The sequence below is a fragment of the Macaca mulatta genome, chromosome 13 (genome assembly GCF_049350105.2).
Source record: "Macaca mulatta isolate MMU2019108-1 chromosome 13, T2T-MMU8v2.0, whole genome shotgun sequence".
NCBI lineage: Eukaryota > Metazoa > Chordata > Mammalia > Primates > Cercopithecidae > Macaca > Macaca mulatta.
The window spans coordinates 64,321,313-64,342,782 of NC_133418.1; the positions used below are offsets into that span (position 1 = coordinate 64,321,313).

General features: G+C 42.3%; 1 protein-coding gene across 21 annotated transcripts in view; it reads left to right on the top strand.

Annotated features, from left to right (window-relative positions):
- BCL11A (BCL11 transcription factor A) overlaps positions 1 to 20,373 on the top strand; it is a 100,641-nt gene extending 80,268 nt beyond the window's left edge. For 5 of the 21 annotated variants that reach the window (XM_015112435.3, XM_028832461.2, XM_015112436.3 and 2 more), the window contains 3 exons: positions 4,653 to 4,754; positions 10,106 to 12,128; positions 19,866 to 20,373. In XM_015112435.3, the coding sequence (XP_014967921.1) occupies positions 4,653 to 4,754; positions 10,106 to 12,126 (2,123 nt within the window). In that variant the 3' untranslated portion in view covers positions 12,127 to 12,128; positions 19,866 to 20,373. The remainder of the gene's footprint in view (positions 1 to 4,652; positions 4,755 to 10,105; positions 12,129 to 19,865) is intronic. The other 16 variants (XM_015112443.3, XM_077958683.1, XM_077958674.1 and 13 more) reach the window with 7 other exon arrangements.
- The last annotated feature ends 1,097 nt before the right edge of the window (positions 20,374 to 21,470 follow it).

The following is a 21,470-nucleotide window of genomic DNA, read 5'->3' on the forward strand; positions in this document are numbered from 1 at the left end:
CCTGTCACCAATATAGAGATCCCTTCTCAACACAGTGTCATCCATTCTCTTTTTGAAGTCCCAGGGTGAAAGAAAGGGAGGTCACGGCGTCATGAGATAGCCCATGCCATGTGGGACAGCTCTACTGCTTTTGTGCCTGTCTTACTGGAAAAAAACAAACAAACAGGGAAATTATCTAAAAACATATGTTTAGGAAATATATACACATTCACACACGTACACAGACATGCAGGCACACACATATACACACATGCATGGACACGCTCACACACATGTGCATGCACGCACATGCACACGCTCACACCTGCACATGCACACGCTCACACGTATATACACACATGCACACGCTCACACACATACGCACACATGCACTCATATACACACATATGCATACATGCACACACTCACACATGCACACATATGCTCACAAACATACTTGCACGTGCATGCACACACACATACAGACTTATGCATGCACATGCTCACACACACACACGCTTGCACACGCACACACACATACTTTTTAGTGAATGGCACACATCTATATACTCCTGTGGAGAGTCCTGTGGTTTTAGTACCTGTTGAAATTGGGCTCCCAAAGCAGTCATTAAATGTGTTGGAATGATGCTTTTTTGCTTAGCTGTTTTGGCACATTTGGAAATCTGCAGTATTACCTATTGATTAGTAGACAGTAATGTGTCTGTATTACACACCCAGTGATTAGTTTCAGAAACAAATAGCATGTTAATAGTCAAGGAATCTTTGAGACGTCCTTGAGGAAACCAAAAAACTTGATTTAATGACCTTAAATTCCAGGAGCATCCCACTGGGCTTAGAGCTCTGGGTCAAAAGTTGGTATCCAATATATGTAGAAATGTAAAGTGACCAAATGTATAACATTAAATCAAAGCCATTCCCAGTTTGTTGCATATTTTTTAATGAGACCTGAAAAATAAGAGTCATTATTTTTTAATTCAGCCATAAGGAAACTTTGCAACCTAATAATGTGTAAGGCATTTCTGAGGCCACAAGTGGAAATGCTGGGTCTAGAGAGATCTTTATGAAATAGAACAGGTTGAAACACCTTCCACCAGAAAAGTGTAAGACATTTGAAAAAACATTGAGTCAGAAAAGGGAAATGTGTCCCATCTGAAAGACCAGAAAGGGAAACAAGAGTCCAGTTCCTGCTCTGTCCGTGCGGTTGCCACAGCTGCGTTCTCTAACGTGTCAACTTTTATGGAAGCAGTGAGGACACAATCTGACACAAGCTGGTTTGGGTGTTGTCTCATGCTAAGAAGGCCCTGGAACTGATGGAGAGCCTGGACCTGTTCTCTGTCCTTATCAATGACAGACGGAGGGTGGAACCTGAATTTCCTAATGGAGGGACCCTTAGGGATTCCCTAAACTTAATTTGATTTTGACTGTTCCAGTCCTAAAGGAGGTGGGGTCCTGGACAGGAGGGAGAACAGCCTCATGGCCCATGGGTCTCTGCACAGGGAATCTCAAAGCTTCCAGCGTTCATACTTCCCTTCCCCTATGACAGCAGTGCTGATTCAACTTGAGTGTGTATCAGAATCACCTGGAGAATTTATTCAACATAGACTGCTGCTTCCCCGCCCTCAGTTTCTGATTCAGTAAGTCTGAGGTGGTGCCCAAGAATTTGCATTTCCAACAAACTCCCAGGTGATGCTGATCGGGGGTGGGCTTGGGTCTGCATTGTGAGAATCACTTGTCTAAGAGCACCAACAAAGAAATAAAGAGGACATAACTAGATCACCCACTTCCTGGCCAGCAACCAGAGCCCATCTCTGGCTGGGCAGAATGAAAGTGAAGGTGGGAAAAGAAGAGGCCCTCAACCAGGGGCAGCTCTTCCCCCATCCTGCCCCCTGGCCTGGGAAGGCAGAGCTGCTCCTTGAGTTTGACGCTCAGAAGCATTAATTGTGATACTTTACTTTGTCTAAGCCGTGATGAAATAATTGAAGGCATCATAGCAAGAAGTTAAGCCCTAGGGAGGCTATTAACAATTTAGCATTTCCAGTTCATGTGGGAATGTCGATTCTACTTACCAAAGAGAATATTATGGATGTGTTTAGTGGAAGAAGCAGCAGAATCAGCTGGGGTCCTCAATTGGCTTTGCTTTGACCCTCTTCCTGGAGGAAGATAAATGCAAGGGTTAGTCTCACAAAGACAGTGTGCTTTTTTCTAAAGTAAATAGCTTCTTAGGCTGATAGAAATGGTTTCAGCTGTCTAATTCTGCAGGGGAAGCAGAGGTAGAGGGTGAACACAGCAAAGGTGAGGCCAGGAGGCCCAGGCAGCAGAGCAGGCCTTGTTTTCCAACTGTGAGACCAAGTCAGTTCATTGGCACCTTTTGAAAGCCCCATGTAACACTGCTGGGCTGGACCCTCCCCAGGACTGTTAAGTACTGCCTAATGGATCAGCAGAAACAGGACCTTCTTATTGGGCAGTGAAGACCACGGCAGTAAGAGCAGAGGGGAAGAGACAGATTCCCAGGAAAGATCACTGGATCAGGAGTCAGGAGATGAATTCTAATCTTCACATTGTGGTTAACCATCAGTGTAGCCATGGGCAAGTCGCTTAATTTCTCATGGCCTCAGTTTCCCCATCTGTAAAATGAAGGGACCGACTTGATGATAGCTAAGGTTTTCTACAACTTAGAAAACAAAAACAAAAACAAATGATGCTGCCAGATACTCAGATGAGACCTCACTGTGCCACATGGCCTGACACTATAGAGATCTGGTCCTGCAGTCAGCTTGTTTAGGGCTAATGGGTTTGTAGACGAGTTTGCCAACCAGAGATTCATGCGAGGGGTTAAGCATGGATTAGGTCAGCAATTCTCCCATTTCTTGCTGGAGGCCTGCTGAAGCACTTCAGGGTCTCTTCCCAGAGTAAGTGGCAGAGAATTTGAAATTAGATGCTCCCCATACAAGGATCCAAGTACCTGTTGCTTTTATGCTGGGATCACAGAGATACCCGGGTTGCGTGTGTTTCCTAAGAAAAGGATGTCTGTTTTGGCAGCAAACTTAGTGAACGGCTGAGGCAAAAACAAGTGCAAAAATGGATTCTCAGATTTCTCATTGAAAAATGCCATGACAAAATCTGTAGTAATTTTACACCACACTCTCAATTCAGTTGACATAAACAGTCAAATGTAGACATACTTGTTTGTTAAGTCCGGTCTTCCTGCTTGTGTTGGTTCACTTTGCGGTTGTTTATTTTGTTTTAGGTCAGAGAGGATGAAATGTCTCTGTAGACAGTCTCAGGCTAGGTGGTGCTTCCACCAGGGCCTCCCTCTGCAGGCCTGGTAACAGCAGACCTATGCTGTCTGTGTAAGAGCCTTCTCAGCAGCACACCATCGTTACCCACCAGGCTCCTCACGAAAGGAAATCTTGTCCCAACTGCCTTGGCTGTGCTTGGCAGTGTGCTCTATATAAGGAGAACAGGATGTATTTTACACTTGAGACCTGCTATCCTAGAGTACAACAACAACACTTCTAAGTGCTCTTAATATTAAGCTAATGGAAAACATACTGTTTATTCACCATCAAAGTCTGTTTTTCTTCTCTCCTGCCCTCCCCAATCATCACGAACTCCAAACCTCTAGAACACACAGAGCGTTTCCTGCACCATCTATCCTCCAGTCTGTCTCAAGATGGACAACTACATGGTTAGTTAGCTAGAGGAGGACTTGGAAAAGCTAGGCACTTACCACATAAACCATAAAATCCCCAGACTGCACAAACCAAATTTTCCTCTTCTCAAAAAAATCTCAGTGCTAGAAATGTTTTGTTGACTATCAGATTCATTTTATTAGTGTGAAAAGTCACTTGTCTTCACCAGAGTGCAACAAAGTGCAATAAAATGGTGAAGGTGGGCCAGGGTTTCTGGGTGCTGGTATTATTGGAATGCTGGTTCTTTCCTTGTCATGTAATGGCCAAAGTTATTTGGACCCCAGAAGTCTAATCTTTATCTTCCATTGCTTTGTATTGTGAGAAGCCACATCTGTACAGGGTTTCCCGTTGACAGGACTCTAGCATATGGCCCAGGTCAGTCCAGAAATGCCCAAGGTTCCCCTGTCACTGAAGGCTCTATCATAAATATAGCATGGGAAGAGGGGGGCAGAGGGACAGAGAAAGCAGAATGGGACTCTGTCCCATAAAAAACGGTTCACAAATCTACTCATTTCCTATCAGCATTTTGTTTTTTGCTTGGGTTTGTCTATAAAGTAAAGTTAATGTATGCATGTAAACCAGCCTTGCAGATAACGCCCACCCCCATGTTTCCAGGCTACCCACAATATTACCAGTTTTCCCCTTGCTGTTTACCCATCTCTTTCCACAAAACAATAATCAAACAACAAATAAACAAGCAAATGAACCAAAGACCACCTCTCCCCATTCCTAAAACAAACCCTTTCCCTTTTGTCAAAAAGACCGAAATTGAAAACAAAACAGAAACTGTGGGAAATAACTCTCCACTCTTCTTTTGTTTCAGGCCTTGGGCCTGTTAACTATCTGCAAGGCTGTTGTAATGATGTTAATCTGTTTTAATGGAATTGAAATGTGATATCCTGTGGTTTATGATGCACGTTGTTTGTAGCTGTAGTGCTTGATTTTGGGTTTCTTTCACAGATAAACTTCTGCACTGGAGGGGCCTCTCCTCCCCTCGTTCTGCACATGGAGCTCTAATCCCCACGCCCGGGATGAGTGCAGAATATGCCCCGCAGGGTATTTGTAAGTTGAGCCTTATTTCTTCTACAAATGTCCATGTGTATAGAGATGACAGTTTCTGGAAATTGCCCTTACTTTTTAAGTACTGAACGGAGTTACTTCCAAAATAGATTGTCATATGTATTATTCCATTACTCACTTGGCAGACGCTCCCCACTCCACTCAGCCCCAGAGGGACTTCTTGCCTCCCCTTTTTCTTTCCTCACTGGAGGCTGGGAGCTGAAAGTAGCTAATCCCTGTGGGTCTTCTCCCCAGGGTCTTGTCTGGCTCCATGGCTAGTGATTGAATATGTCTGTGCCTTTGGAGCCCATTTTATTACTGGACATTCACTCCTGTGGCCTCATTTAGGACTTCGGGTATAGTCCAATGCACACATCTTTAGCCAAGGCCAGAATCAAAAGCAGTCAGTTTAGGGTTATTCCAGAGTTATTCTAATACATATTCCTTATGTATTTACATGTATATTTGTACATAGTATATTTTATATATACATGATCACACATAATTTTGACTTATTTTTCTCCTAGTTTTAGAGGAAAATGCACATCATTTTAGTTAAAATGTGAAGGTTCTACTATCACCACCACCACCACTACCACCACCATCACCACCACCACCACCACCACCACCATCACCATCACCACCAGTACCATCACCACCATCACCACCACCACCACCGCCACCACCACCACTACCACCACCATCACCACCACCACCATTTACTTGTTCAAGCGAGCTTTTATAGTAAGGACCATTTTATGAAACTTAAATTTGTCCATTTATACAAATGTTTTCTGAAAGATACTGTTTTAGAAAGTAATACAGTTTGCTTCTCTGTGTAGGAAGACATGGTATGAATCATGCATGGCTAAAGGGTTGGGGGGTGGGCAGTGATTCCGCCCTAAACACAAAAAAGTAGGTTCAAGAAGAAAAGAAGTGTGACCTCTAATTTTTATTTGAAAGTAAATGAAAAATAACCTGCTGTGGAAAGAAAAGAAAAGAAAAGGAAAAGGGTCATGGAAAGAGAATAACAAAGAGCAAGATGCCAGAGTTAAGGCTCTAAGGGGGACTGTTTTTAGACGGGAGGGAAATGACACTTATCCACCTTGTAAATGGTATCTGAAGAGCAGGGCATGCACCCTGAGACCAGAGTCAAAGCCAGTTGTTTATTTTTGTTAACTCCTAGGTAATCCTAGGTAACAAAGAGTTATTGTGTGAATTTCATAAGCCCTCAGGTCCTGAGGGCTGGGTGGTTCAGGGGTTAAAAGCACCTCATCTGCCCCCCTTCCCCAAGCTGGGCCTAAGCCTGGGTTAGGTCACAGATTGCAGAGGGTTTAGGGGGTTGGACTCAACGGTTTCTAGTCCCTGCATGCTGGCTGGGTGGGGAGAGCTCTCCTGTTGCTGGGGGCATCTGGGGCCTGCATGGGGCTGTGGGAACGGAGCCACTTTTGGAGGGAAGGGAAAGAAGGCAGTTGAGCAGTTGAGAGGAGGGTGGAGTTGAGAGGCCAAGGGCTGCTGGCCAGGGAAACATAGTTCTCTGTCTTCAGCCTGGTCTTCCTGAGGGCTGGGAGTTTGATTTGACTGGTAGGAAAGTCTGAGCTTGATAAGGAACTCCTGTCCTCTCCCACCTTCCCACAAAGGGAGGGTACATAGTTTACTGGTGCCCCTGCCGGCAGGACCAGTTTAGGAGTGACCAGAACAAGGTATGTGGAAATGGGTTGTGGGGGTCCAGAAAGCTCTAGAACAAATCTGATGCCCATTCCACTTGGCGGCATTAACCTGCTGCCCCCGGCTTCTAGAGCTCATAGCACTTCCCTTTGGCCGCCCTGCTGTGTGCCAGTCACCCCTGCTCTTTCACTACAGCCTCCTTTTGGCCTGGGTTAAGGCCTGGACTGGGACCTTCCTCTGGAAGCCGTGCGGGGTGTGTAATGTGGTTAGTCATTACCCTCAGTAATTAATCACCCCTGGTAGTAATGAAAATTCACATTCATGTTGGACCTGATAGTTTACAGAGGGCTTTTATATACTTCTGTCATTTGAACCTCCCAACAATTCTTTACAGGTACTGTTTTTATGCTCATTTTACAGATAGGAATTCTAAGACTCAGAGAAATCAAATGACTATCCCAGAGTTACAAGCTGGTGAATAATAGAGCTAGGGCTCTAGTCTCAGGCCTCCTTGTTCTTCTGAATCTTGAGCCTTAGATCACATGACTTTTTCACATTGGTGACATACTAGAAATGGGGGTCATTCCTTCCTATAAAGTAAAATGAAATAAGATAAAAGTCAGTAGGTGGGCTAATAGCTGATTTTAACCCTTTTGGTGCCTCAAGTTCCTATGCTTAGGGGCCAGGTGTCAGTTTATTGCTCTAAATCAAAACAATCCCTGTAAATGCCCAATGAGGCTCTCAAATTGAGAAGTTGATTTTCATCAGAGTAAATGAAGAATATTATTATATTTTACACATCAATAAATCAATGTAGCCCTAATTTTGCCACACAGGAAATCAATTCTGGTCTTTCTAAATCATCAAAGATGTTATGAACAAAGTAATTTCACAAATTATGGCAAGTAACACATTTATTGATGACTGCAGTTTAGGAATTTAGAATCTGTGAGCACTGTAATATAATATGGTACACCGGCACGAGCTGAGTGAAATACAGATTATATGGTGAAATTGTAATGCATCATTTGCTATTAGTGGACTGGTAATAATTACCAGTTTCAAAGCAGCTCTCTCCATGTAATCTTTAGTCTCAATCGTAACAGCCCTTCTCATTGACATTATGATTACACTAGCTGCCCTCATGATCTAGAATATCTAGTTGATGGGAATACTAAAATGCGATAGTGAAAACTGTATGTTGTATGCTCATTATAAGATAAAATGCCATTTTCTCTGACCTGATGTATGAGAGAGAGGGAGGATAACATCACAGTGTTAACATACTGTAGCATGATCACATAACTAGCTCTGAAAAAAAGTTTAGGACGTTCAGGGCAGCAAAATAAAATGGACTTTTCTCATTTAAGCCTTTTTGAAAGGATACAAATGAGATCCTTGATGTAGTGCTGTATGCCACAGATTTTGGCATTTATCAATGACTACATTCATGGCACATGTGAAACCAGCACCACTAATTATGAGTCCAGTCCTGGATTTCTATCGATTTTTTTATAAGGTAAAATATAATTTTAAGGCATTTGGAGTGATGAACGTGTTAAGGACTTGCATTATCAGACAAATCTTTTTACTTGCCCAACTCAGATTGTCGGGCTACATGGGTATGATAGTCATGCAGAGACCTAGGGAGGACAAGGAGGAAGCCACAGAGGATCATGTAGTTGGAACCAGATAATTTTTTTTCCAGCCTATTTGGGACTCAAGTCATTGTTCAACAACAACAAAAAATTTATGAAAATGCTGTCAATGAAGCTTTTTATTTCCCTTTGAAGAGAGGAGGCAAACAAAAATAGGCAGATAATGTGATACTAATGTCAGCGTTTTCTTTCAAAATCTTTCTGCCTTTTTTCCCCCTTCCACATTAGACAAATGTTTGAAATCTAATTTTGGTATCTTACCATCTAATCTTGTTTAAGAGATTTACCCAGGAGTGGGATATATTGAGTGGGATTATAAATGCATTGTAAAGTAAATTACAAGGTCAGGGCAGGAGTCCATTATTGAGACAAGTGCTTGAGCAAGGCTGGCTTGTTTTGGAATACCAGTGTTTGGGGGCTCCTGAGAAGACCCTGCCAGCTTTTCTTTCTGACTTGCTAAATGGAGGCATCATATAATTGATTAATTCCTCATTCTCACTATTAACCTCCCTGGTAGATTTTTATTTTTTTTCCCTTCTTAGAAAGTTAACTGACAAATACTAGCTGTGGCCTTAAGGAACTCTTGTAGCCTTTCTTTTAAAAGAAGGAGAAAAGTTTGTTATTTCTCAGTTGTATTTTAAGGTTTTTTTCAGAATCCATGGGAAGTTTTCTGTTTTTCTCATCCTTGTCCTTTGGCTACCATTACTTCTGCCCTTTTTAATGTTGTACTTGACTAGTAAACTGTTGGTTAGTTATTCCATATATATATATATTTAATTTAGCTATCTCCCCATATATATTTAATTTAGCCATCTCCCCAAATGAAAGATTTTGTGAAGTCAAGCTGGCCCTTCTTTGCCAAAGTGGCATTTACCACTCTTGGGTTCTTTTCGGCAAGGGAAATAATGTGACTTAAGCAGGGCCCCTCTCCAGACGGCTTGGCTACTGGCCAGAGTTGACTAGCTGAACTGTATCTTTCTGTTTCTTTCTCAACTGGAGCTGAGTCTCAGCCGAGGGCGCAGGATGTTGTATAATTTGGTTCACGTTGTTAGCCTCTCAAAATAATGAGGAGGAGGATAGTGTAGCATTTCTCAGCCTGCTGCCTGTCATGGTGCTGGCTGCTTTAACTGTTCCTTAAACTAGGATGCTGTGTCTGCTTAAGTCGGCACCAGCCACTCCTCCTAACTTTTCCAGACTTGCATTTGTCTGACTGGGGGACAACTCCTAAAGATTGGATACAGCCTATCCATTAGATCTGAATGAAGTTTTTCTTTCAGATTTTTAAACATTCTTTGAGATAAAAATGGGCGTTCCCATGGGGTGTTGTGGAACCAAAATTGGGACTCACTGATCCTCCCACAGTCTGGGATGTGAGAATGTTGCTAGTCTTTTTTCCATGGAAGTATTTTATGAGTACCCTCTCATTTTAACAATATCAACAATTAGTGTGTTTCAGACTAAGACTGAAAGCATCTCTAGGGCCATATAACATTGTAGTGAGTTGACCTTCTCCCCTTTTTTTGAATCTCTATGAAATGTTTGCCTATTTAGAAAGTTCACCTGCCACCCAGGGGGGAATAGAAAGCTGGGATTTAGGAAGCCAAAAAGTTTCCTTGGGTCACCTTGTCCAAGTTTCTCACTTAACAAAGAGGAAACAGAGGCACATGGAGATGAGATGGCTTGCCCCAAATTACAGCTGATGGGACTGGAAAGTTTAGAAGACATTTGTTTAGGTGCCTAGAATGTAGGGACCTTCATTCTCAAGCCAGAACTGGCCAGGATTTTTCTGCTTTGGGGACTGGATATCAAATTCCTAGAACTGAGTTTAATGGCAGGAAGACTGATTGGACCAATATTTACTGGGTACCCATGCTCAGACGTGCCAGGCACAGGAGTAGGTCAGTGAGGGTTTAGGGCTTGGGGTTGAGGGGTGGGGGCAGGGAAGGCTGGAGGTGGAACATAAATAAGCAATTGCTGATGCCCGCCTCAGTGATTAAACATTGATGTTGGTGTTGTATTATTTTGCAGGTAAAGATGAGCCCAGCAGCTACACATGTACAACTTGCAAACAGCCATTCACCAGTGCATGGTTTCTCTTGCAACACGCACAGAACACTCATGGATTAAGAATCTACTTAGAAAGCGAACACGGAAGTCCCCTGACCCCGCGGGTTGGTATCCCTTCAGGACTAGGTGCAGAATGTCCTTCCCAGCCACCTCTCCATGGGATTCATATTGCAGACAATAACCCCTTTAACCTGCTAAGAATACCAGGATCAGTATCGAGAGAGGCTTCCGGCCTGGCAGAAGGGCGCTTTCCACCCACTCCCCCCCTGTTTAGTCCACCACCGAGACATCACTTGGACCCCCACCGCATAGAGCGCCTGGGGGCGGAAGAGATGGCCCTGGCCACCCATCACCCGAGTGCCTTTGACAGGGTGCTGCGGTTGAATCCAATGGCTATGGAGCCTCCCGCCATGGATTTCTCTAGGAGACTTAGAGAGCTGGCAGGGAACACGTCTAGCCCACCGCTGTCCCCAGGCCGGCCCAGCCCTATGCAAAGGTTACTGCAACCATTCCAGCCAGGTAGCAAGCCGCCCTTCCTGGCGACGCCCCCCCTCCCTCCTCTGCAATCCGCCCCTCCTCCCTCCCAGCCCCCGGTCAAGTCCAAGTCATGCGAGTTCTGCGGCAAGACGTTCAAATTTCAGAGCAACCTGGTGGTGCACCGGCGCAGCCACACGGGCGAGAAGCCCTACAAGTGCAACCTGTGCGACCACGCGTGCACCCAGGCCAGCAAGCTGAAGCGTCACATGAAGACGCACATGCACAAATCATCCCCCATGACGGTCAAGTCCGACGACGGTCTCTCTACCGCCAGCTCCCCGGAACCCGGCACCAGCGACCTGGTGGGCAGCGCCAGCAGCGCGCTCAAGTCCGTGGTGGCCAAGTTCAAGAGCGAGAACGACCCCAACCTGATCCCGGAGAACGGGGATGAGGAGGAAGAGGAGGACGACGAGGAAGAGGAAGAAGAGGAGGAAGAGGAGGAGGAGGAGCTGACGGAGAGCGAGAGGGTGGACTACGGCTTCGGGCTGAGCCTGGAGGCGGCGCGCCACCACGAGAACAGCTCGCGGGGCGCGGTGGTGGGCGTGGGCGACGAGAGCCGCGCCCTGCCCGACGTCATGCAGGGCATGGTGCTCAGCTCCATGCAGCACTTCAGCGAGGCCTTCCACCAGGTCCTGGGCGAGAAGCATAAGCGCGGCCACCTGGCCGAGGCCGAGGGCCACAGGGACACTTGCGACGAAGACTCGGTGGCCGGCGAGTCGGACCGCATAGACGATGGCACTGTTAACGGCCGTGGCTGCTCCCCGGGCGAGTCGGCCTCGGGGGGCCTGTCCAAAAAGCTGCTGCTGGGCAGCCCCAGCTCGCTGAGCCCCTTCTCTAAGCGCATCAAGCTCGAGAAGGAGTTCGATCTGCCCCCGGCAGCGATGCCCAACACGGAGAACGTGTACTCGCAGTGGCTCGCCGGCTACGCGGCCTCCAGGCAGCTCAAAGATCCCTTCCTTAGCTTCGGAGACTCCAGACAATCGCCTTTTGCCTCCTCGTCGGAGCACTCCTCGGAGAACGGGAGCTTGCGCTTCTCCACACCGCCCGGGGAGCTGGACGGAGGGATCTCGGGGCGCAGCGGCACGGGAAGTGGAGGGAGCACGCCCCATATTAGTGGTCCGGGCCCGGGCAGGCCCAGCTCAAAAGAGGGCAGACGCAGCGACACTTGTGAGTACTGTGGGAAAGTCTTCAAGAACTGTAGCAATCTCACTGTCCACAGGAGAAGCCACACGGGCGAAAGGCCTTATAAATGCGAGCTGTGCAACTATGCCTGTGCCCAGAGTAGCAAGCTCACCAGGCACATGAAAACGCATGGCCAGGTGGGGAAGGACGTTTACAAATGTGAAATTTGTAAGATGCCTTTTAGCGTGTACAGTACCCTGGAGAAACACATGAAAAAATGGCACAGTGATCGAGTGTTGAATAATGATATAAAAACTGAATAGAGGTATATTAATACCCCTCCCTCACTCCCACCTGACACCCCCTTTTTCACCACTCCCCTTCCCCATCGCCCTCCAGCCCCACTCCCTGTAGGATTTTTTTCTAGTCCCATGTGATTTAAACAAACAAACAAACAAACAGAAGTAATGAAGCTAAGAATATGAGAGTGCTTGTCACCAGCACACCTGTTTTTTTTTTTCTTTTTCTTTTTCTTTTTTCTTTTTCCTTTTTTTTTTTTTCCTTTATGTTCTCACCGTTTGAATGCATGATCTGTATGGGGCAATACTATTGCATTTTACGCAAACTTTGAGCCTTTCTCTTGTGCAATAATTTACATGTTGTGTATGTTTTTTTTTAAACTTAGACAGCATGTATGGTATGTTATGGCTATTTTAAATTGTCCCTAATTCGTTGCTGAGCAAACATGTTGCTGTTTCCAGTTCCGTTCTGAGAGAAAAAGAGAGAGAGAGAAAAAGACCATGCTGCATACATTCTGTAATACATATCATGTACAGTTTTATTTTATAACGTGAGGAGGAAAAACAGTCTTTGGATTAACCCTCTATAGACAGAATAGATAGCACGGAAAAAAAATCTCTATGAGCTAAATGTCTGTCTCTAAAGGGTTAAATGTATCAATTGGAGAGGAAGAAGAAAAGGCCTTGAATTGACAAACTAACAGAAAAACAGAACAAGTTTATTCTATCATTTGGTTTTAAAATATGAGTGCCTTGGATCTATTAAAACCACATTGATGGTTCTTTCTACTTGTTATAAACTTGTAGCTTAATTCAGCATTGGGTGAGGTAATAAACCTTAGGAACTAGCATATAATTCTATATTGTATTTCTCACAACAATGGCTACCTAAAAATATGACCCATTATGTCCTAGTTAATCATCATTTTTCCTTTAGTTTAATTTTATAAACAAAACTGATTATACCAGTATAAAAGCTACTTTGCTCCTGGTGAGAGCTTAAAAGAAATGGGCTGTTTTGCCCAAAGTTTTATTTTTTTTAAACAGTGATTAAATTGAATGTGTAATGTGCAAAAGCCCTGGAACGCAATTAAATACACTAGTAAGGAGTTCATTTTATGAAGATATTTGCTTTAATAATGTCTCTTTAAAAATTCTGGCACCAAAAGAAATAGATCCAGATCTACTTGGTTGTCAAGTGGACAATCAAATGATAAACTTTAAGACCTTGGATACCATATTGAAAGGAAGAGGCTGACAATAAGGTTTGACAGAGGGGAACAGAAGAAAATAATATGATTTATTAGCACAACGTGGTACTATTTGCCATTTAAAACTAGAACAGGTATATAAGCTAATATTGATACAATGATGATTAACTATGAATTCTTAAGACTTGCGTTTAAATGTGACATTCTTAAAAAAAGAAGAGAAAGAATTTTAAGAGTAGCAGTATATATGTCTGTGCTCCCTAAAAGTTGTACTTCATTTCTTTTCCATACACTGTGTGCTATTTGTGTTAACATGGAAGAGGATTCATTGTTTTTGTTTTTATTTTTTTAATTTTTTCTTTTTTATTAAGCTAGCATCTGCCCCAGTTGGTGTTCAAATAGCACTTGACTCTGCCTGTGATATCTGTATCTTTTCTCTAATCAGAGATACAGAGGTTGAGTATAAAATAAACCTGCTCAGATAGGACAATTAAGTGCACTGTACAATTTTCCCAGTTTACAGGTCTATACTTAAGGGAAAAGTTGCAAGAATGCTGAAAAAAAAATTGAACACAATCTCATTGAGGAGCATTTTTAAAAAACTAAAAAAAAAAAAAACTTTGCCAGCCATTTACTTGACTATTGAGCTTACTTACTTGGACGCAACATTGCAAGCGCTGTGAATGGAAACAGAATACACTTAACATAGAAATGAATGATTGCTTTCGCTTCTACAGTGCAAGGATTTTTTTGTACAAAACTTTTTTAAATATAAATGTTAAGAAAAAATTTTTTAAAAAAACACTTCATTATGTTTAGGGGGGAACTGCATTTTAGGGTTCCATTGTCTTGGTGGTGTTACAAGACTTGTTATCCATTTAAAAATGGTAGTGGAAATTCTATGCCTTGGATACACACCGCTCTTCAGGTTGTAAAAAAAAAAAACATACATTGGGGAAAGGTTTAAGATTATATAGTACTTAAATATAGGAAAATGCACACTCATGTTGATTCCTATGCTAAAATACATTTATGGTCTTTTTTCTGTATTTCTAGAATGGTATTTGAATTAAATGTTCATCTAGTGTTAGGCACTATAGTATTTATATTGAAGCTTGTATTTTTAACTGTTGCTTGTTCTCTTAAAAGGTATCAATGTACCTTTTTCGGTAGTGGAAAAAAAAAAAAGACAGGCTGCCACAGTATATTTTTTTAATTTGGCAGGATAATATACTGCAAATTATTTGTATGCTTCAAAAAAAAGAGAGAAACAAAAACGTGTGACATTACAGATGAGAAGCCATATAATGGCGGTTTGGGGGAGCCTGCTAGAATGTCACATGGATGGCTGTCATAGGGGTTGTACATATCCTTTTTTGTTCCTTTTTCCTGCTGCCATACTGTATGCAGTACTGCAAGCTAATAACGTTGGTTTGTTATGTAGTGTGCTTTTTGTCCCTTTCCTTCTATCACCCTACATTCCAGCATCTTACCTTCATATGCAGTAAAAGAAAGAAAGAAAAAAAAAAAGGAAAAAAAAAAAAAACCAATGTTTTGCAGTTTTTTTCATTGCCAAAAACTAAATGGTGCTTTATATTTAGATTGGAAAGAATTTCATATGCAAAGCATATTAAAGAGAAAGCCCGCTTTAGTCAATACTTTTTTGTAAATGGCAATGCAGAATATTTTGTTATTGGCCTTTTCTATTCCTGTAATGAAAGCTGTTTGTCGTAACTTGAAATTTTATCTTTTACTATGGGAGTCACTATTTATTATTGCTTATGTGCCCTGTTCAAAACAGAGGCACTTAATTTGATCTTTTATTTTTCTTTGTTTTTATTTTTTTTTTTATTTAGATGACCAAAGGTCATTACAACCTGGCTTTTTATTGTATTTGTTTCTGGTCTTTGTTAAGTTCTATTGGAAAAACCACTGTCTGTGTTTTTTTGGCAGTTGTCTGCATTAACCTGTTCATACACCCATTTTGTCCCTTTATTGAAAAAAATAAAAAAAATTAAAGTACACATTGTAAGCTTCTTGTGTCCTCATTTGACACACTCTGTAAATTACTTTCAAGAAAATAACAGGTTTTAAGAGAAGGCCAGTCAGTCTTTTTCAGGATTATTTCTATGGGCATTCTGATGCGTGTATTATACCCTAAAGGAACATAAAGTACTTACTATATTAAAATAGACATATCTCAAACCCTGGACATAGTTTTAAGGCTTTACAGTTCTAGAATAGTTTTAAGAAATGGAAGGTGTTTTCAGTCTGATGTTAAAAACTTACTCCATCTCTTAGCAGAAATCCATTCAAATATAAGTGAAAAAACTTGCTGGTAATAGCATCTTAAACTTTTATTTCCTTTAAATTTTTTGCTGTTCTTGTTGTCTAAAAGTTCTTTTCTATTCTCCCATCCTTGCTTTATCTTAGAACATAATGTAAAATATATATATATTTTTTAAATCAGCTCTTTGGTTTCCATGTAAGAGTCTTTTCTTGTAACAAAATAACCCCACTTTTCAAATCTAAAAATCTGGAAACAAAGGCATCAGGTTTTGTTTTTTGGTTTTTGTTTCTTTTAAAAGGGGAGGAAAAAAGAGAGAGAGAGAGAAAAGAAAAGAAAGCAGCCACTAGGGGTTTAGTCAGACATAGTGAAATCTTTGGAATCAGCCACTGATTTCCTGAGATGAGTAGTGGTTTGCCTTGTGGTTCTGAGATCCCAGGAACCCTAGATGCTACAGATTACTTTAGGTGTTTTGATAGGGTCTTCCTGGATGACAGCAAATAAGGGTGGGAATACCCTTCAGTTATCTTCTGACCAGCCAGTTAGGTCTATTTTAAAAATCCTTCCTTAGAAATGTTTGTTGTCGATTTTACAAATACTGCATGTTGCAGCATCTATTTGCTTTACTAAACACATACCTCTGTGATATCGTCTCCCTGTTCCCAGTGTAGATGAACGAATACGACATTGTTCTTATTTTTGTAAAAAACCAAAACAAAAGCCATTCTGTTGTCTTCTTGTGGTAGCATTTTTTGTTGCTCAGTTCTTATGCCCTAGTGCCTGTGAGGTGGCCTTTTCATGTCATGCCTTTTATCTGAGGCAAGAATAGTTTTATCTTTCTAAAGTGTAGAGAAAGTCAATGTTTTCTGAAAAGCCAGTTTGGGTGGGAAGGAGAGAGTGGGGCTAGAGGAATCCACTGCGAAAGGATGTTGGAGAACATTACACAGGAGTTGGGGTGGGGCTGGCGTGCGGTACCTTGAGAACTTGATGTTTGTCACTGAACTTAGAAAAGATATACTGTATGTGTTTTGGATTAGGTTTCTCCAAAACTGAACCCAAAATGCTGCTCAAGACAGATAGAAATAATTCCCCAGTGCCATGCCAGCTTTAGATGTGGTGACTTCAACTCCACCATATTAAATGTCCATAAAACCTCCGTGTGTCCCTATTACTCTTTTATTAGGAGCTATGAGTGCAACTGTGCAGGTTTTATATACAGTATTCATTTTAATTTCTCAGTATATGATGCTCTTAGCATAATTAGGTTTTGCATCCTGACAGACAGAATTAATGGTGGATATTGTATACTTGTCTGTTCAAATTTCTTAAATCAAATGGGGAATGGGGAGGAGTGCAAACATCTGGTGATAAATCACAGATTATGTTTGATTTACATGGTCCCAAAGTTAAACAAATTTATTGGGAGATGGGTTCTTCAGGTTACTCAGTCTCCTAACTTATTGAAATCTTCTGATAAAATATTATTTCTGAAGCTGATGAACAATAGAAGCATGAGAACCTAGCCAACATGAATATCACTTATAAATGACACTTTGTATCCAGAACTCTAAAATTTAAAACCTTAATATAAAATAACATACAAATTTCCAACAATAAGATGAATTCATGATCTATTTTTTTTAAATGAGGAACTACTAAGAACATTAATGTCTCTTAAAATCCTCAAGTAAGTTTTCGTAACAGGCTTGACGTGCTGATGGAATGTTTCCTACATACCTGAAGTCCTGATGCTTAAAATGTTCTTTTAAATCTTCATTTGAGAACAACTTAATAAACAGGAATACAGCAAATTCTATTTCTCCCAGATTTTAAATCAGAAACTCTTCCAGTGCCTCTGTTACCTCCTTCCTGAACCCATTTGCTATCCTTTCTTTGTTTAGGACCTACAAAAGGGCTGGAACCAACACGTTACAAAGGTTACTAAGAAGTGAGGTGAACACAGTTCTTCATTTGCACTGGCCATGGCAGGAAGTGTGAAGTAGTTGAGTTTTTCCCAGGGCATTCTGTAGATATAGAACTGTTTATTTAAATACCGTTTTTGTATATGCAATAAGTACATATTGTATATATTCATAATGCTAGAAGTGAGAATTTGAAAGGAAGTGGCGGGAGGTGGCTTAGGTATAATTCCAATTGGAGAAATAAGGAAATGAGGTGGTTTATTCACAGACACAGTTTGCTGAAAAGTACTGGGATTATTTCGGGCCTTCCTGAAAAGGAGTTGAGAAGCCTCAGGCCCCATCCTCTCCTGCTTGTAGCCCTTTGCTCACAGGGACTGAGGGAGGAAATACAGTGTTTTCTTGTTTTAAGTCTCCTTCCCCCTCCGTACACACACGAACATGACTTCTTATGACTGTGTTGTAACTGTATGTTTCTCATTACGATTCTGTTACTCCATTGTCCCTGGGCCTGGTGTGTTCAGGAATGTACCCATCCCATTCTCTTTTTTTCAGACAACTTCCTGTGAAAAAAATTGTGGGAACTTTGCCGATATGAGGATGGGATTGGCAGAGTTCTCTCAACCTGCTTGGAAAAATGTTTCTTAAAAGACTGCTAACTTTTAAAAGGCATGAGCCATCTAGCAGATTTTCCTAGGTGTCTCCTAAAGCCCTGCATCTTTCCCAGTTGAGAATAAACAACCCATTGTTAGAGAAATGGACATCAGAACACATAGAGGGAATTGAGATGATGTGTATTTACTCTAGGGCTGCTATAGCTATGAACTGTGGACATGGGTTGTCGGGTCTGCACTTCTGCTTGCTGGCATCTCGTTATCCCATTAGCCCGCTGTTTCATTTACTACATACAGCACATGGGCAGTGACTCAGCCTTTAGAGGGATGGGACTGTTTCTCTCTCTCTCTCTTTCTCTCTCTCTATTTCCCAGTGTCATCTACAGTCATGGGATACCATTAATTCCTCCCTTCCAAATGGGAAAGAGACCAATCCAGTTCACACGGGTCATTGTACTTAAGAACCTAAACTTGGCTGAATACAGCTCGATGGTTGATCCAAATACTGTTTTTCCTTTCTGTAAAGTGGCAAAAACTATTTCAAGGGAGCACGTGTATCAGATCTTTCATAGGGATGGTAGAAGAGGCAAATTAAGCCATTTCCCCAAGTGTCCTCTAAAGCGGGAGCCCCTAAACCCTTAGGGGGCTGTGCTTTTTTAAATAGCTGTGAACGTGGTACATGCCCATGATACACTTTGTCTATTAGGGCTTTGAATATTGGTAGCAGGTTGGACGAAGGGGTTTGATTGGGTTTCAGCTAAAGGGGCCTCGACGACAGTGACTTAGCGCTGGACTGGGAATGGGATTCCCCAGAACCCACCTGGACACAGCATGCCCCTCAGCCCAGGTCTCCGCTGCTCTGCTCAGGGGTGGGATGCGTGAGAGCAGCTGAGCTCCAGACCCCGGGCCTCCTGCGGCGCCAAGTCAGGGGAGAGGAGGCCCCAGGCCCCTGCTTCGGGTCGCCATGGCAACGAGGCCTGGAATGCCACAGTGGTAGCCCTCTTCCTCGGCACATCCGGACTCCCAGTTCTGCTGCTTCAAGTCAATGTCCACAGCAAGGGAGGAACCCCGGAGGAAAATAACCACTCCCTTCTTCCCTTCACCATTGCCTTCCCCCTTCCAAAAAAGAAAAGAAAACTGCATGTTTGAAAGAAACTACAGGCAGTTTTTGGTGCAATTTGAGAGCAACTCTTTTGGGTTCTGGTTTTCTCTTCAGAGATTTGTTCGCCTCTTGTAAATCATTGGCTGCTTTGACGTTGAACTTGATGACATTTCATGTTTTCGTTGTGCTGCTTTTACATCAGTTTTAATTTTTTGTTTCTTTATAATTTTATTATTATTTTGAGAAGGTGTCCCCTTTCCCTCCTCCCTCTCCCGCTCTCCTCAACCAAAGGACTGTTTCTTACTAAGTTTTCTCAGTCATAAGGGAAAGTGTTTCCTTCCAGGTGTGTCCCGAGTTTATTAGGACTATCATATAATTGGGCAGGGGTGGGGGGACCTGGGTCCTCCTTGGGGGGACGGAAGGGAGGGAGGCGTGGGAAGACCACTCAGTGGTCAGAGATACTTGGGGAGGGGAGACTGAGTTTGAAATCATGCTTAAGATGCCAGTGGCTCGACCTGTGGTTGGTTTAAGTTCTAATTTTTAAAAGCTAGTTAGAGAACAGAAAATCATTGGGCCAAGTCACACCTGTATTTTTTTTTTCCCCCTCCTCTGTCTCCAACCTCTTTCTAGGTTCTTCACACACCCCCATTCGGCGTAGTACCCAGAGAGCTCAAGATGTGTGGCAGTTTTCGGATGGAAGCTCGAGAGCCCTTAAGTTCTGAGAAAATTTGAAGCCCCCAGGGGCGGGGTGGACGCGTGCCGCCCAGTCGACGTCAGCGTGGTCTGTCATCCTGCTAGTTTGTGATGTTTTCTGACAGTAGCCTCCAAGAAGCCGTTGTGCGAAGACAGAGTCCTGCAGAGTCCTTCCAGCCTGGACCTGCAGTGCCATTTTATTTATATTTTTTAATAAAAAGTAAAAACAAAAAAACAGACCCACATTGGAACAGTGAATCAGTCCCATAGAGAGGGCCCGTGGACCATCGCTGTCATGAGTGATGCCCTGGCCCTTCTGAAACCAGCCAACCTAATTACCCGTATTGTGGAAATGCGCATGAGTCCCCACCCCTTGTTTCTATACATTCTATGTTGTCTTTTAAAAAGTGTGCTTAACATTGACACAATAAATGTTGGAGCTTTAGGTGGTGTTTGCTTGTTCTTTAATTTTTAATGCTAATAAGACAATGCAGCTGCTTATGACTTTGTATTTCTGTACCCGTTTCCTACAGACACCCATCGGGTGGGTAGGAGGAACAGATTTGAGAAATGGGCAGGAGATGTAGGAGGGGAACTAGGTTACCACTTATCAGATGGCATAAATTTTCAAGGAGAATCAAAATGCAAAACTTAGGAATAAATCATAGCAATATCATAATTAATGTAGTAGTAGTGTTGCTGTTTATTAATGCTGAAGTGTGGTTTTCCTAACTGTCTGACTTATAATTTGCATGCCATTAAATAATGCATAAAATGGCACGCTGAATCCTGTTTTTCAAATATATGCTTTTGGTGGCTACCATGCAGAATTTGAATTTGTCTTTTAATTTAGCTTAGGAAAGATAACGTCACTGGGTGAGCGGTAAATCCTAAAGAAGGTGATAAATGTCAGTAGTTGCTCATTAAATATTCTAATTTTAGGTTCCCAAACCTTCAGGAACTATATCTTAATGCAGAAAACAAACATAAAGCTTCTTTAGTACTTACATCAGGAAATTTGGGGCAGATTTTAGAGGGGTGAAATTATAGGAGGAAAGAGGTTCACATCAGAACAGACCATTGTGATCATAGTAATGCTCCATTCCTTAGAAATTAGTGCCACAAATAAGTTACATCTACAAACAGGTGGTAAAAATTCTTCTGGCCCAGTTAATTTGCACAGAACTTTTCTCAGTTTGGTATTTTTTACTGCTTGGAGATCCAGAAGAGAATTAGAAACAATATAGCAAATTAAAATAGATTTGTCAATAATAGAGCTCAGACACCTGTGTGCTGTAGATTCACATACAGAGCATGCACCTAAGTGGGGAAAATCTTACCCATCCACCTTCTGGCTAGATTACCTAGCTTAGTGAAAAGATAGCTAAATAATTGGCATCTGAATTCTTTCCTGCTTATTCATAATAAATGATGACTCCCTACAGTAGTGAGCTACCTTATACTTTAATACAGTGCTGTCTCGTGCATTATTTCACCTGCTCTCTGGGACAGAGCTCACGAATTCCACTTTTTGGAGGTGGA